The 16,582-nt window shown below is 40.2% G+C and overlaps 1 protein-coding gene across 1 annotated transcript; it reads right to left on the bottom strand.

The window, feature by feature from the left end:
- Positions 1-5,960: 5,960 nt before the first annotated feature.
- On the bottom strand, positions 5,961-14,511 carry CDX4 (caudal type homeobox 4). The gene is made up of 3 exons (XM_040265676.1): positions 14,013-14,511; positions 7,412-7,557; positions 5,961-6,167 (listed from the first exon to the last, which is right to left on the bottom strand). Exons 1-3 carry the CDS (start codon positions 14,509-14,511, stop codon positions 5,961-5,963), a joined length of 852 nt encoding a protein of 283 aa, XP_040121610.1.
- Positions 14,512-16,582: the final 2,071 nt, after the last annotated feature.

The following is a 16,582-nucleotide window of genomic DNA, read 5'->3' on the forward strand; positions in this document are numbered from 1 at the left end:
TCTGGCCTTCAAGGTCAGATTCCCTGGTGATTCCCAGTCCCTTTGTTAGATCCCAGGCTGGGAAGCCTGAAGTGGTCTTCAGAACCTTCACAACAGTGGGAGAATTTCTTTGGTCTTATTGTTCTCCAGTTTTTGAGTCACCCACCCAGTGGGTATGAGATTTCATTTTATCATGATCGTGCCCCTCCTACCATCTTGCTGTGCCTCCTTCTTTGTCTTTGGATGTTGGGTATCTTTTTTCTGGTGGGTTCTAGCATCCTCCTGTGGATTGTTGCTCAGCTTATAGTTGCACTTTTGGTGCTGTTACAGGGGGAGATGAGCACCACCATCTTGAACTGGAAGCTAATGCTTCTCTTTACTGTTATGTTTGGATTCCTTTCTTGCTAATTTTGGTGTTTCTAGTGTAGGTTTTTTATTTTTTGCTATCATGTAGTTCATATAGTTGACCTGTAAGTATATTTACTCCCTGGTGGCTCAGACGGTAAAGCGTCTGCCCGCAATGCGGGAGACCTGGGTTCAATCCCTGGGTCAGGAAGATCGCCTGGAGATGGACATGGCAATCCACTCCAGTACTCTTGCCTGGAGAATCCCATGGATGGAGGAGCCTGGTGGACTACAGTCCAAAGGGTTGCAAAGAGTTGGACACGACTGAGCTACTTCACTTTCACTTTCATTTAAGTTCAAATGTTTTCTAAAAAATCTACATCTTTTACTGCCTTCCTTCATGTTTTGTGCTTTTGTTGTCATATTTTAAAAATCCATATCTGTTCCTTAACTATTTATTGTAGTTACATTTGATTTTATAATTTTTGTATTTTAGCCATTGTCCTAGTTTATTTAGGTAATTGATCCACTGTATTTATTGCATATTTGCTTTTATCTGTTGAATTTTTCCTTTCCTGTAACTTCTTATTTCTTGTTGTAGCTTTTTCTTTTTCATTTAAAGAAGACCCTTTAACATTTCTTGTAAGATTGGTTTAGTATTGATGAGTGCTTTTAATTTTTGCTTCTCTGAGAAGCTCTTTATCTCTTTAAATTCTGAATGATAACTCTGCTAGATAGAGTATTCTAGTTCATAGGTTTTTCTCTTTCAGCACTTTAAATATATCATGGCACTCCCTTCTTGCCTGCAAACCTCCTGCAGAAAAATCAGCTAATAGTTTTATGAAGGTTCCCTTGTATATGATGCCTTAAAAAAAAAACTTTTGCCATTTTAATTTGGACATATATTGTGTGGGTCTGTTTGGGTTCATTTTGTGGGACTTTCTATGTTTCTTATAACTGGATTTCTGTTTTTTTCTTCAGGAATTTTTCAGTCATAATTTCGTAAAATGCATTTTCTGCCCCTTTTGCTCTCTTCTTCTGGTACCCTTATAATATGAATGCTAGTATGCTGTACTAGAGATCCTTTAAATTATCCTCATTCTTTTAATTGCTTTTCTTTTTTGCTATTCTGATTGGGTGATTTCCACTTTTACATCTTTTGGATAGTTTATGTTTCTTCTATATCACCTAATCTGCTGTTAATACCTTCTAGTATATTTTTCTTTTCAGTTGTATTTTTCTGCATTCATTGGTTCTTTTTTGCATTTTCTCTTTGTTAAAATTCTGTTTCTGTTCACCTATTTTTTTCTTCAGTTCATTTAACATTTTTATTACTACTACTTGGAATTCTTTTTCAGGTAAATTAATTTTCTCTGTTACATTAGGGTTTTTTCCTGAGACTTTATCTTGTTCTTTCATTTGAAACCTATTTTTCTATTTTCTCATTTTGTTTAACTTTCTGTGTCTCTATGAAATTAGGGGAGATGGTTACCTATTCTGATCTTGAAGCCATGTCCTTGTGTGAAGGCATCACTGTGCAGTCTGCATATGCCTAGTGGCTTGTTGGGAGTGCTGTATTTGAAGTGTTCATGAGTTACATATTCTCTCTGGGTACACTGGGCTGGAGATAGGGCTGGAATCAGAGGTACTAGAGACAGAGCCAAGTGTGAATTGGGGATTCTCCTAGGCACAATAGTATTTGCTGCCCTATTGGAATTGTGGCTGGGGCCTGAGGGCTTGCGGCTGCACTTCTGAGCTGGTTTCATTTTTTCCCTGGTGTGTGTGTCATTGTGAAAGGCAGAGTTGGGGTCAGAGGAGTTGGAGCCACACTATTGAGCAGGCTCTGCTCCTTCCCTGGTGTATGTACACACTGGCAAAGGCAATCTACCCCCTGGCTAAGGGTAAGGCTGTGGCCCAAGCTGTCTCTGTCCCTTCCCCAATGAGAACATGTGCATTGGCAATAGTGGCCTCCATCTTAGTAGGGAGCAGTTCTAAAGCAAGAGGAGCTGGAGTGGTAGCCTGGTACAGGCTGTGGGGCATGCTGTGGCAGTCTTGGCAGGTTGGCCAGAACACCATTCATTTTTTCAATCTGCAGCATCCATTCTGTGACTGGGAGCCAACAAGTCTGTGTGTGAGCTCTTCAAGAGTGAAGGCTTGGTTTCTTACATCTCTCTGCTTTGCTCCACTGATTTTTGAATCATATAAGGGAGCTTGATTTCTGAATGTTGGACCTTATGGCTGGGGTGCCTAATATGTGGCTTAAACCCCTTGCTCCCCAAAGAGGATCCCTGAGCCTGCTGGGTCACCCACTAGGGATGTAGGTCCTGACTTGATCACTTCTCCTGCCTTCCTACCAAACTGTGTGTGGATCTTTCTTTACAGCCTTGGTTGTAGGAGAGCCATTCTTCTAATCTTTAGGTAATTCTCAGTGAGAGTTGCTCTTTATGTAGTTGTAGTTTTGATGTGTTTGTGGGGGGAGGTGAGCTCAGGGTCTTTCTAGTCTGTCATCTTGATCCCACCTCTAACAAGTGCTTCTCTTTCTATTAGATGTGAATAGCTACTTTTACTTCCAACTCACAATACTGGTTCTGGAAGAACACAGCGGGGACTTCTTTGCTTTGCATTGACACTCATACTTCAAGACTCAATGCCAACATATCTTGGTCTCTCCCTACCCTCCAAACCCACCATCATTTTATGAAAGAATCATCAATGATGGATTAGTGGTGTCCTTCCTCAACAGCACACTCAGACATGAGTATACAAGGAAGTGATCCTACCTGGGGGCTGAATCTAAGTTATCTAAGGTGACTATCTCCATAGACTAACTCCTCTAGTGAGTACCTCCCTGCTGTATTATTATTACAGTTGGAAACACATTGTTACATTTGCTTGCCCCTTTCTTAAGGTATAGCTGACATACAAGAAATTGCATATATTTGAAGTATAAAAGTTGATTTTTTGATATATGTATAAGCCCATGAAACCATCACCAGAATTAAGATAATAAACATGTCTGCTGCTGCTGCTGCTGCTGCTGCTAAGTCACTTCAGTCATGTCTGACTCTGTGCGACCCCACAGATGGCAGCCCACCAGGCTCCCCCATCGCTGGGATTCTCCAGGCAAGAACACTGGAGTGGGTTGCCATTTCCTTCACCAATGCATGAAAGTGAAAAGTGAAAGTGAAGTCGCTTTTTCTAGGCAAGAGTACTGGAGTGGGGTGCCATTGCCTTCTCCAAATAAACATGTCTGCTACCCCCCCAAATGTTCTTCATATCCTGTTATAATATACCCCTTCCTCCTACCACCCAACTCCCTTGCTAGCTCCTCCTGCCCTTCTTGGCTTTGTTTGATAATGTTGAAATGTTCCAACTGAAGAAAACAGCTAGATTCTCTGGATCTAAAGCAAGAGTAGAAAACATCCCTTGCGTCTTTCTTCATTTCTCCTTTGAAAAGAAGTCAAACCCTCCCAAAGGCTTATCTTTGTAGCTGTACATGAACAATTCTAAGACTAGATCAAAGGCCTTCCTTAAGTAAGGAACTAGGAGGTTGAAACTCTTCTATAAATTATAAGTAGACACTAAAGTTGCAAATTACTTGAAGATCAACTAAAGATCTAAGGTGAAAGCATGTTTCTTAAGGAAACTTCTATTACAAAACAGCATACATTTGAAATGCAATGAAAAGAAGAAAATCTGCATAATCCCGCTACCCTAGCTGAACACTGTCAGTCATTTGGCATGTTTTCATTTCTGAATCTCACCCCCCAACACCAGAAAAAATTCTTTATTGAAACCTACTTTTTTGTGTTTAACTTTTTGTCTATATACCTCCAGCACATACCACCATTGTTGTTGTTCAGTCGCCAAATTGTGTCTGACTGTGACGCTATGGAGTGCAACATGCCAGGCTTTCCCATCTCTCACCATCTCTTGGAGTTTGCCCAAGTTCATGTCCATTGAATTGGTGATGCTATCCAACCATCTCATTCTCTGTTGCTTCTTTCTCCACACCACCATAATATAACCATAAAAGAAGGGGGTATATATTTTTCTCAGGTTTCAGAGAAAGAATCAACATGTCTTCTTAGAGGAAGTGGCTGCAGTGTACTACTAAGAAAAAAAGCTTTATATTGTGGCTTTGCTAACAGGTTCTATAAAATTAGAATCTGTAAAAATAGAGAAATATTTCTTCCTTATGGAACAAAAAGTTTACAGCAGGAAAGAACAATCCTTGGGGGAATCCAACTGCTATTACCAAAGGTATACCTTTGTTGGGGGATATTATGGGTGAGGAAGCTAACTTCTGGTGTAAATAGACAAATACACTCAGAAGTTAGCTTCTTCACCTTTGTGATTCCCACCTTCCCTTTATTAGATTGGAAGGACTTATTTTAATGCTGATTGTCTGTGATCAGCAATTTAGATGACCTTTTGTCTGGCCCATATTTATTGGAAGCAATGAAGTGGCACCCTCCTTCTGAGATTTTCATAACGATGGGGAGAATAAACTTCTCACTCCAAACCCAAAGATGGTTTTTGAAAAGGAAAGTTGTGCTCTGATTTTCCATTTTAATCACATTTTCTTTTAAACCACCTCAATTTAAAATGATTCAGAGTTCAGCTTCTGACCACTTGGATATGCAGGCAATAAACTGGACCAACAAACTCCAGACAACTCTGCTCACTATAGCCTAAGTCGTGTGTTTGTAACCTGTAAACTGCAGCTTCTTGGACCATATTGCATTGACATGATAGGTAGGTAAAATGGAACAGACTAGAGATGATGGCAATGAGAGAAACTATAGAACATATACTATCCTTGTACTCAATGTTCAATCTCACTGCCGTTTCACATTCTAACAGTAAATGGAATAGAGAGGCAGAATAGGGGAAAATTTACTTTGAGTGTTGGAGAGCTGCCTTTTCTAATGACTCAACCAAGCAGACTGTGTTGTTCTAGTCTGATTTCATTGTTTTGGCAGGATTTGAAATTGACACTGCAGATTGAAAGTTCTGAGATAACTGATGCTAGACAAGTATGAGCAAGGGACAAAACCTTTTAATATTTATTATTTTTAAGAACAAGTGACAGTAGATTCAAAATCACCTCCTGATGTTTTAATAAACCTTTGTCTTGTTATGAAAATTCTGTTAGCTTTTGAATCAGACACTTGAAAAGGTAGCTAGAGATAGATACCTTTCTGCTTACCTCTCCCCAGCCCAAAAAGAGCATCAAAGGACACACTCAGCATCAAATGATGAACACAAGTATACATATACAAATGTGCATCCTGGCAGAACTGTTTTTTATGGTCTATTACAAGCAAATTTCTGAAATTGTGAATAGAGTTGCAAGGGCTTGTGACTGTAGCTTTCAATTATACAGCTTACCACCAAGTTCCCTGAGTGACTGACATAGCATCGCACACAGGAGTTTTCTAGGTATAGTTCCTAACAGTAAGTGATTCTTGAATTATCTTCAATCCATGGTGCATCCACTTATTCTGAATACTGTCTTACAAGGAATTATTACCTAATGTTGCAACTCCCCTGCTGATATCTTAAGAGACCGAAAAGACAAGGCTAAAGGAAGGGCATTTTCCATTTCTCTTTGCCTTTCTTTCATTCAGATTTCATTCAGAGACTATGACCTGCTGAATCTCGATAGGCTGAAATCCACGGACAGCAGATGGGGTGGTGAAAAAAATATTAGGTAGTTCCCCAGGGCTGATGGAGCCAGAGTCACTTTGCACTGAGCCTCCACTGTTCTCAAACTGGGATATTTTCTTTTTGATCATCTTTCTCTCCTTGGCTCTGCGATTTTGAAACCAGATTTTCACCTGAAACAAAAAATGCTTTGGATTTAATGGGACAACAAACTGAATGCATTTTTCAAAGTCATTGCTGATATTGTTCCGGGGCTTTAGTATTAATATTTACAAAGCCCTTTCACATGCCTCACTTGAGCCTCACAATGACCTTGTGAAGTATGCCCATTTGACAAGAGGTTTTTTAAAAAGCTGAGACTTGGAGAGGGAAAATATCTTTCATGAGATGAAATTGAAATCAAGCCCAGGGCCTCAGACTCTGAATGCAGTAGTCTTTACATTATACCTCACTCACCATCTTTGTTGCACAGGTAAAAATAAATAATGATAGAATGGCAGATTCTGAGGCACGGTTGAAAAGGGAGGGATTTAAATAGCAAAGGTGATTATGATCTGTCATTAAAAGACTAAGGTTAGGGACTTCCCTGGCAGTCCAGAGGTTAAGACTCTGCACTTCCAATGCATGGGGCACAGGTTTGACCCTTGGTCTGAGAACTAAGATCCTACATGCCATGTAAATTTTTTTTTTTTAAGTAAGTTTAATGAAACAGAACTGGGTGAACAAGGGTGAGGAAGTACGATATCTCTTGCTGTGTGCCTTTATAAATGGTTAAAATGTAGATTACTTGGGATAAGACATTAATGGACTTTACAGTTCTAGAATTCTATGATATCCAGGATTACTCCTAGACCTTAATGGAAAAAAAAAGAACATCAAGTAGTTATGTCATGTCAAAATCTGGGTGAGTGGAAACCACTGATTCTTGCCAAGATTTAATTTTCACTGAGTATCCACAGTAAACTAAATCTGAGTCAGGAATCATAGGATTGATTACATAGACCACAGAAAATTAAATCTCCTAGCCTGAATAATAGAAAAACTTGGTTCAGGTATGAGCATTGGTGTTCATGTACTGTTACAGTTTGACTGATATAAGCCAGATAATTGCCATGATTGACAGATTTCAACTTCACACATAGATTATAACTACTTGGGAAATTATATCAAGGTTTTGACTTGGCTGACCAATTGTATGGCGATTTTAATCCTTCTCCATCCACTATGTCCCCACCCTTGTTTCCACACCTATATAGTGCCCACCACACTAGGAGGTTCAATAGGAAACATATGGGCTTTAGGAAAGCTTGGAGAATGGCTTAGTCTTCTTTTGCTTCCCTCCTGCTTACAGATGTCCTTAAAATCTTAGCCTATTGAAATGTTTATATGAAAAATGTTAAATGTACTTTGGGTGTACCTGTCTCTCAGAAAGGCCCAAGTTGACTGCAAGCTCTGATTTTCTCCGAATGGTGATATATCTATTGCAGTGGAATTCTTTCTCCAGCTCCAACCTTTGATGATCTGTGTAAACTACACGGTACTTTTCTTTTGTCCTGGTTTTCCCTGTTAGGGGAGAAAGGAGTGTATTTAATCATATTTTTTTTCTTTGGAGATTATTTTGGTTGGAGGAATCAGAGCCACTGTTCCTACCCTTAGCTATTACTTTCAAATATAAAACAAGTACATTTTTTGCACCAAATATGTCATAAGTCCAATTCTTCACTAAGTACTTTGTCATCTGTGGCTATTTTACACACACACACACACACATATTCAACACACCCATCACAGCACCACCGACATACTGTTACACCAAAGCATTTTAAAGCAAACACTTTAGCCATGATTTTCATTCCCTTCCCACTCACATATGAGGACAGTATTGGCAATAGTAGCACCATCCATTATACATGCACTTCCGTTTATATTGTTATACAGTTCTTTTATGTTGTCTCCTATTGAACCTCTCTCTCACCTACTCTTTCAACTTATGCAGAATGTGTCTTATTCCCATTGTACAGATAAGGAAACCAAGGCTCAGTGTAGGTAAGTGGCTTTGTGCTAGTGGGCTTGGGAATGGGGACCCAAACACATACCTCTGACTCCAAGTCCAGTGTGCCAAATGTTATTCCTAGTTTAAATATGCTGGGCAGCACAAGAATGGCCCAAGTGCAGCAAACTGTTTTGTGATACTGACATTCTTATTACATGCACATTCTAGAGAGAATTTCATTTGGATAGTAATTTAAAAAGAAAACATATATTGTCACTTGAATTCTGTTCTACAATAGCTCTATGGGCTTCTTTGGTGGCTCAGACTGTAAAGCGTCTGCCTGCAATGCAGGAGATCTGGGTTCAATCCCTGGGTCAGGAAGATCCCCTGGAGAAGGACATGGCAACCCACTCCAGTACTCTTGCCTGGAGAATCCCATGGATGGAGGAGCCTGGAGGACTACAGTCAGACACAGCTGAGCTACTTCACTTTCACTTTCTTTTCACCTATTAGAAAAAATAGTTTTTTTTGTTGTTGATGTTGTTTAGTTACTCAGTTGTATCTAACTCTTGCAACCCATGGACTGTAGCCCTCCAGGCTCCTTTGTCCATGGGATTTCCCGGGCAAGAATACTGAAGTGGGTTGTCATTTCCTTCTCCAGGGATTTTTTGGGGGAGTTTTAAACAAATTTTTATTTCCTAATGGAAAATGAGAGGGGGAAGTAGGGGGCGTTGACTTTACCAGAATAAAATGGGTGTTCTAGTACTCTTTGAAAGGATATCCAAACATTTGCTTTGTGTTACAACATTTAACTAATTTCTCATGCCTTCCTTCAAATAGAGTTTTATTCCTCCTTTTAAATTTTCCAAAGGTGATTAGGAAGTTTCTTTTTCTTTTCAATTTTTCTAACCCCCTCCAGGATCTTCCTCCTTTTCTCTATAGCTTTTGGCAAACCCCTTCTGATCTTCCTTGCTTGTTTTTGATGTGAAGTTTTGGGGAGCAATCTGTAAGACAAAGGTTTCTTTAAAGTGTTTCCCTAAACTCCATTGAGGTGTTAAGATGCAGCACAAGCTTAACAAAGGAGCTACATAGCATCAGATCCCATCTTGAACCCTCTTTACATTCAGGAACACCAGCCAATTGGTTTGGAATTTACAAGCCCTAAACAAATGTCAGACACCCTTTCATCTCCAGGAAAGAAAAAAAAGGGGGGACGTGAATGTAGAAACAAATTCTAGATGAGAGATATGTTTTAGGATTAACTCATGGACTAGAAAACTAAACAAAACTTTCCTTCTTGAAAATGGAAAATGATGAGCTCCAGTCAGTTAATCTATCTCAAAGGCTCAAACAATGAGCTGGTTTTCTCTTTGCTTGTTTTTCATGGGATTTTTTTATATCAATTTTTTAACTTGAAGTATAGTTGATTCACAATATTGTGTTAGGTTCATTTGCAACAACCTGGAAAGACCAAGAGAACATTATGCTCAGTGAAATGTCAGACAGAGAAAGACAAATACTATATGCTATCACTTGTATGTGGAATCTAAAATATAATACAAATGAATGTATATGCAAAGCAGAAACAGACTCACAGATACAGAAAACAAACTTCAGCTGCTTTTCTGAATCTAGGAAACCAAAGTTCTGGCATTTGGTATGTTACAAAGGCAGAATGTATATTTGAGGCCACAATGAAAACATTGAGGTTTAATTTATTTCTAGAACCTCAAATCTTAGAATCAAAATATATCTTTGAAGAGATGTTTCCTAAAACTGTTCCTAATACCAAAGTGACTGAGTGTTTAAATTCTAACTTGAGGCAGAAGTTAAAATTTAATGTGTGTGTGTCTGTTTTCAACTCTTTGATAATCAGTAAATATAAGCAGACTTCAAGAATTCTGGAAGGTTGCAATTCTTTCCCACCCCCATTGGTCATAAATTCCCCTCTTGCAGTTTCTTCTGAGGACAATAAAGTCAATACCAGGCCTCTTTATTTGCCATGAAAATCCTCACCCTTTCCGGCAATATAACCCCTAAAGAAAGGAGGGATGAGGAAGAGCCAGGCTGCATATCAAAGCCATGCAAAGTGTTAAAAAAAAGAGTCTGTTGCCCCAATCTTATGGATAAGACCTCAGACCTCAAGAAGACTAGATTAGTTGGAAATACTGACTGCACGTTTAACGAAGAGAAATGAATTCTCATTTCCTGGTGCTCCTCTTGTGTCCTTCCTCCCAAGCTATTTTCTTTCCACTTACTCCATTGTCTCTTCCCTTAAATGATGAAATCTGATTGACTGGGTTTTGGACATTTTCTAGTGGAGCATAGAACCGTATTTCCATACTAAAACACTAACAAAGTGCTAAAAGCAGTAGCTTTTATTGTTCAAGCCATTCTCTTCTTCCAGAGACTATGACAGTGCCTAGGGTGAGGGATTCCCCTTCTCCAGCACTATTGTAGTTAATCTACAGGGCTGCTTCAAAGCTCTGTGGTGGGATTTCATTACTTGCCCTGACCAAAGACTTTGACAAACTTCTGTAGTTCCAATGAGGAGACAGGATCCCTACAGGGTTTGCAAACAAATGTCATTATATATGATGACTTATCATTACCTAAATGTGTTCATTTGAGAGACTGGATGTGACAGTGCAGACTGGCTGTGACAGGCAGAAAAGACTCTCCAAACCTAAGGATTATGATGATGGTGACAGCGAGGGTAAAGATGATTAACACCAATCCCTTTCAATAGGGAACAGAGTGTAATTAACACCATCATAATGAGTTTCCATGTGATGGTAATCTTTTGCTGCTTTTAGTTAAAAATTGCATACAAATTCACTTATAAAAACTGTCCAATTAAAATGATCAAAACCAAGAAAGACAATGATATGAGGAATTACTAAGTAATTCATTTTCTGAAATGTCCTAACTGAAGAAAGCCTTTTAACTTCTTTGGTTTTCTGTCTTTTGTCCAGTGGGTTAATCAGAATTATTCAAAGTCACTTCCTTCTCTCCTCTTCTTTCCCAAGCCTAAAAACAAAGCCCCTCTCTAGCCCTGTTAGGGTTACTGCCTTTCTAATACTCATACAAGGCTATAACTCTGGGTAAAATAAAAACAAAATGAAAAAATTCCTAGAGTAGTGCTGTCAATGTTTAAAATATGAAAATACTGAACTTTTAAACTGACAATGTTTAAAATATTAAAATGATGAACTTTTCATGGAATATCTTTATCAGGTTCCTTTTCACATAATTTTTAAAACAAGGTATGTTTTCAAACAGACTACTTAGGGAACAAAGTGGAAAAAAAAGAATCTCACTTTTAAATCAAATCACTTAGTGGACAGTCATTTATTCTGTATGTCAGTCCCCTTTCTGTCATTCAAAAATCAAATGCCATGATAATCACTATGAAATGTTTTCCAATTGTCCCCTAATATGCATATTTTTGTTTAACTTAAGGCTAGCTAAAACATTCTTAAATAATATAAAGAGCTTTAATTTGACTACCATAATCAAGGCGGGGTTACTTCCATTTTGTAGATCATCTGTTTTGTTCTCAGCCATAAGTCAAATGTCCTATAATACTACAGAGCGAAGTATAAAATTTAGGAGGATCTGACTTATTCACTTAACAGATATTTGTTTAACACTCATTATGTACTAAGCATACAAATGGGTACCTTTTGGTTTGGAGTGATACAGACAGGTGATCAGTTTAATTTTTTCTCAGGTTATCAGTTCATAACCTGAGATCTATGGAAGGGATTTCAGTGGATCCATGAGTCTCTTAAAATTATTCAAATAAATGACATATGTAGGACTTCCCTGGCAGTCCAGTGGTTAAGACTCTGTGTTTCCACTGCAGAAAGCATGGGTTTGGTCCTTGGTCAGGGAACTAAGATCTTGTATGCTGCTTGGCAAGACCAAAAAATAGATAAAAATTTAAAAAATCTGGTGGAAAAAATGAAGTGTGTACATGTGCATTTTTCTGGAAGAGGGTCCATACTTTTTATCATATTCTTAAATCATTGCTAAATATGTACTTAGGCTGCAAGAATATAACAAAGGGGGATTTTTATAAGACATTAAAATGAAATGGTGATTGAATTTAATAAAGCCTCATCTATAGGATAGGCTGCCACAAGTTAGTGAGGTTCTAAAATCATTCAATTTAGAATTTCTCATAGAAGTTGGAGAGAAAATCTTGTGAAGAGGGTATTGTACAGCAAGGTTTGAAGACTGAGCTAATGATGAAGACTCCATAGAGTAATTTAGAGTCCCTTTCTGAACTTTTCCTGGCACCAGAATTATACAAAAGAGAGACTCTGACAAATGCAAATGAAGACTATTAAGCAGAGAAACCCATCATACTTTCTCTTTTAAACAGAAAATTCATGATTCAAGATAATTATTTTATCTTGTTCTTTTCTTCCCATTGTTTTGTATTCCAAACAACATACTAGTGACTTTCCTCTTTTAAAGTATTTCAAAACATAATCCTAAACTGGAGCAGCCACTTTTCTGGCTTTTGTGTCTTTTGCTGATGGTTAGGTCTTAGTGAATAGGTGTTAATTACAACCCTAAGATTAGATATAATAACAGCCTTGACAGTGCCCCACCCTAAGCTTACTTTCTGTTCTTTTTAGCCCACCGACTCACTCTTATTTCAAAAAGCAATATGCAGACTTACTTACAAACACTTTAGAGCTAAGTATTTAAGCTCTACTCTTAATTTGGGATTGCTACCCTAGTAATGTCCTAATCAATTGGAACTGCCTCCTCCAGGCTGAGTACTCTCAATGATAAAATTTGGTCCCCTACCCACCCTCTTGCTTTTGCTATTTTTAAGCAGAGAAAAAGTGCAGAATTGTGAGCAGAAGCATAATCATTATGGGCAAATGCTATTGGAATGTCATTTCTTTCCCAGAGGGATGAAAGTGTTAGCTGAATTTTACTAATTTTCTCTAAAGAAAGGGAGTGATGAGTTGGAATAATAAGAATGTGATAAAAAAACAACTATAGCTGAAAACAAACACCTCCCCACCTCCCTCCTCCAACCCCTGTCCAAGATTAAAGCAGAGTATGCAGAATACCCCCCCACACCCCACACCCCTGTGCACACCCTCCTCCCAGTAGCCATCAACCAGTAGCTTGCTGGTAGGAGTGTGAGTTGGCTTTAGGCTGAGATCTCTGGGCTTTCCTATGTGTCCTGACAAGCCTGTATCCAGTCCCTGCACCTCGAAATGCCTGCCTGTACTGTTAGGAGGGCTTTAATCCCTTTAACTTTATTGATGCTGGGGCTGATATTGGTGCACACCCCAGAGATGTTAAGGGTTGAGCAGCTTATTATGTCCCAGTGGTGTGCTGTAGCTTTCCATTGGTGGAAGGAAAGTTGTACAAAGGCATTGGGTTTGAATTCAGCTGGCTCCTGCCAGCTTGGGCAAAGGAAACTGGAATTTCCTTGAGAGTTCATGGTGAGGAGGCCATTTTGCCATCAGGGCCTTTGTGGCTAAACTGGACCTCCTATTGCCAATCAAGCACTGAATCTAAGTTGACCATCACCAGATTTGGGGGAGAAGCCGACCTGCTCAGATAAAGAAGGCTTTGAAATGGAACAGGCAAACAGCAGTGACTGAGCATAGAGAAACATAGTTGTCTTCTCCTCATTCACCCACCTACCTTCCCCGTGAATATGTTTTCCTATCTGGGCAACGGTAGGGTTGGATCTTGATCTTTGTGGCTCAGAATGTCCATCATCACCACGGTTGCTCCTTTGGCTGATCAGAAAATGATGAAAAAGTCCTCTACTGTCAGCTTAGTTCCAAGCACTACACTCTGGTTTTGAGCAGAGGCACAAGCGAGGGAGGTCACTTGTGGTCTGGGGCCCTGGGCAGTAAGCCATGTAGTGGTCTCCTTAGCTAAGCTGTCCGGAGAGAAGTCTGAGAAGCAGGAGGACCAGAAGGCCAAGAGAAGCAGCAGCAAAGGAAGGAAAAGGATCAGAGCGTTGGTATCGGTTACTCACCAGTCACCTGCACTGTCTTGCGCATCCATGCATAGGGGCTGTGACGGCTTCTGCTAGAACTCTCGTCTGCGATGCCGGCGTCGATGGGGAACAGTGATCCTCCGGCTGGTGTTGGCAGGCTGCTACCGCTGTTTCCACCCCCTGCGGGGCCCAGGTTGCTATATTCCGGTGAGCTGAAAGCGGCGGGGCTGGAGCTCATGTCGTTCATGGGGACCGTACCCATAGTACTGGATGGCCCGGGGTACACGCTCCAGTCTTCACGAGGGGGACTATAGGGTGCCCCCCAGGCTCCCAGCGGTGGCCCGGGAGGATCCATACCGGGCATATGTGGATACCCCACGTAGTGCGCATAAGAAGGGGCTACTGTGAAGCTGGAGGCTGGCAGAGGACTCCCACCATCCCCAGTGGCACCAGCCCCCGCGGTGCCACCTCCTGCGGGGCTCCTGAGAGTGCTCGAGTACATGTCCGCTTCTTTTTCCAAAAGGCAGCTTCTGTACATAGTGGCTTGGATATGAGAAAGGAGCTCCCTAAGGCATCCTGAAGTCCCTATAAGGTCCCAACCCGACTTTGAGAAGCAGTAGGGAACCAGAAGTTTAGCTGTGCTGCACGCCCCTCCGACTACTCCATAGGCGTTTCCTACCCTGACGGTTTTCAGGTGACTGGTAGCCTGTATAGACGGGCCCCCAATTGATGGGCTGACGTCAAGGGGCTTTAGGCTTTTACATAGCATTTGCATTCAAATGAACGGCCATTTCACTTTCACAAGGACTTGTTCACTCTACACCCTCTCCAAGAGATCCTGTGCCTTTCAATCTCATCTTTCTCGCTTTTGTCCACCTGATCCCATAGCACTAACTTTGCACTTTTGGAAGCAGGAGCTCCTCCAGAGGTTTCTGACCAGTTCCCCGCAACGTGAGACAGAGAGGTGTAGAATCAGGGCAAAATCCTGTTCTTTGGTCCCTACCCTGTGGCTTCTTCCCTTTACGCTGATCTCCTGCACCTAGTCTGCATTCTTGGTATCTTCTCTGCCCACGGTCCCTGGCACAGGCACTCCACACAGCACTGGCCCATGAAGGTACTAAAAGAGGCTCTCCCTTCTCTTCATTGCCCTCCCCCCAAATAGGAGGAGAGCTTTGTTTCTGAGGACAGAGATTCATTTCACAACTATATATTGTGTGCCTACTAGGTGATAGGCTGTTGTAGACTCAGGGGATAGAGCAGTGAACAAGACAATCATTCCTGCTCTGCCTTCCTGAGCTTATATTCCTGTAGATGACAGGCTGGATTAATTGAATGTTTTACAAATGTGTACAAATTCAAGAAAGATAAAGAGAGGACGTTATGAAAAAAGGAAGGAAAGAAGGAGAAGACTCTTGTGCATAGTGGGCTTCCTTAGTTTCCTGTCAGTTCACTAGTCTTGCTTGGGTGTCTCTTTCTGCCAGTACTCACAAGGAGCCAAATTCCTGCAGGCTCAAATCCAGGGAAGCTGAAGCTCCCAACGTGCTTTCACACTTGCAATTTCCTTTGTAAAGTTAAAATTGTTGAAAAAGACATGGAGTTGCCAGTAGATGCTAATGAACTCAAGATTTTACTTCAAGAAATCAGATCAACTCTTGATGACAAAACCAGTTTCTATTCCAATATTCCTTCTCCCTCACTCCTGCCCCCTCCCAAAGCCTACCACAACCTTTAATTCAAGATGTGTTCCTATTCAGAGAATATGCTTCTCCATAAAGTCTAACACAACCTGGCACCTTCATTAAGTAATCCCTCTTTGGCTTCAGAAATATCACATTACTTCTGGGAGTTTCAGGGTTTCCCCCTGTGTAATAGGGATACTAACAGTGTCTGTATTTTGAAGGCAGGATTTCCTGAGATGATATATGCAAACTGTTTAACAACACTTGGCACACAGCACATGACCACTGTATTCATGAATTTACTCAACCAATATTTATTGAGTGCTAGGTGTTATTCTATGTATGGAGACATCAATAGTGAACAAAGCACTTATTAAGCTTATATTCTCAAGGGAGATATACTAGTAAGTCATTAAATTTTATGGTATGTCAGATAGTAATAATCAACATTGTAAAGAAAAAGAAAGCAGCAAAGAAAATAAGGAATGTTAGAGGATGTTTCAATTTAATATATGGTGGTCTGGGAAGACCTTACTTAAAAATAATATTTAAGTAAGATATAGAAGAAGTGATGGATTGAGCTATGAGGTGAGGATCCAGACAGAGGGAACAGCAAGTAAAAAGAAAAGCCTGTCTTTTATTGGAGAAATAGCAAGAAGGAAAGTGTGGCTAACAGGTAGATGAGGTCCAAACATTAATAGGGTGGGTCATTTTTAATTTCTAAACTTTTACTCTAAGTGAGATAGGGAGACACATTGTAGGGTTTTGAACAGATAAGTGACATGACTTAACGTTTGAAAAGATTGCTTGGCCATTGGATTAAGAATAGACGGTAAGTGGGCAAAATAAAACAGGCTGGTTAAGTAAAAGGCTATTGCAATAATCCAGGTGAATGGCATTGGGGATGGAGAGGAGTGGTTGAATTCTGGA

This window comes from Oryx dammah, unplaced genomic scaffold (assembly GCF_014754425.2).
Source record: "Oryx dammah isolate SB20612 unplaced genomic scaffold, SCBI_Odam_1.1 HiC_scaffold_23, whole genome shotgun sequence".
Lineage (NCBI taxonomy): Eukaryota > Metazoa > Chordata > Mammalia > Artiodactyla > Bovidae > Oryx > Oryx dammah.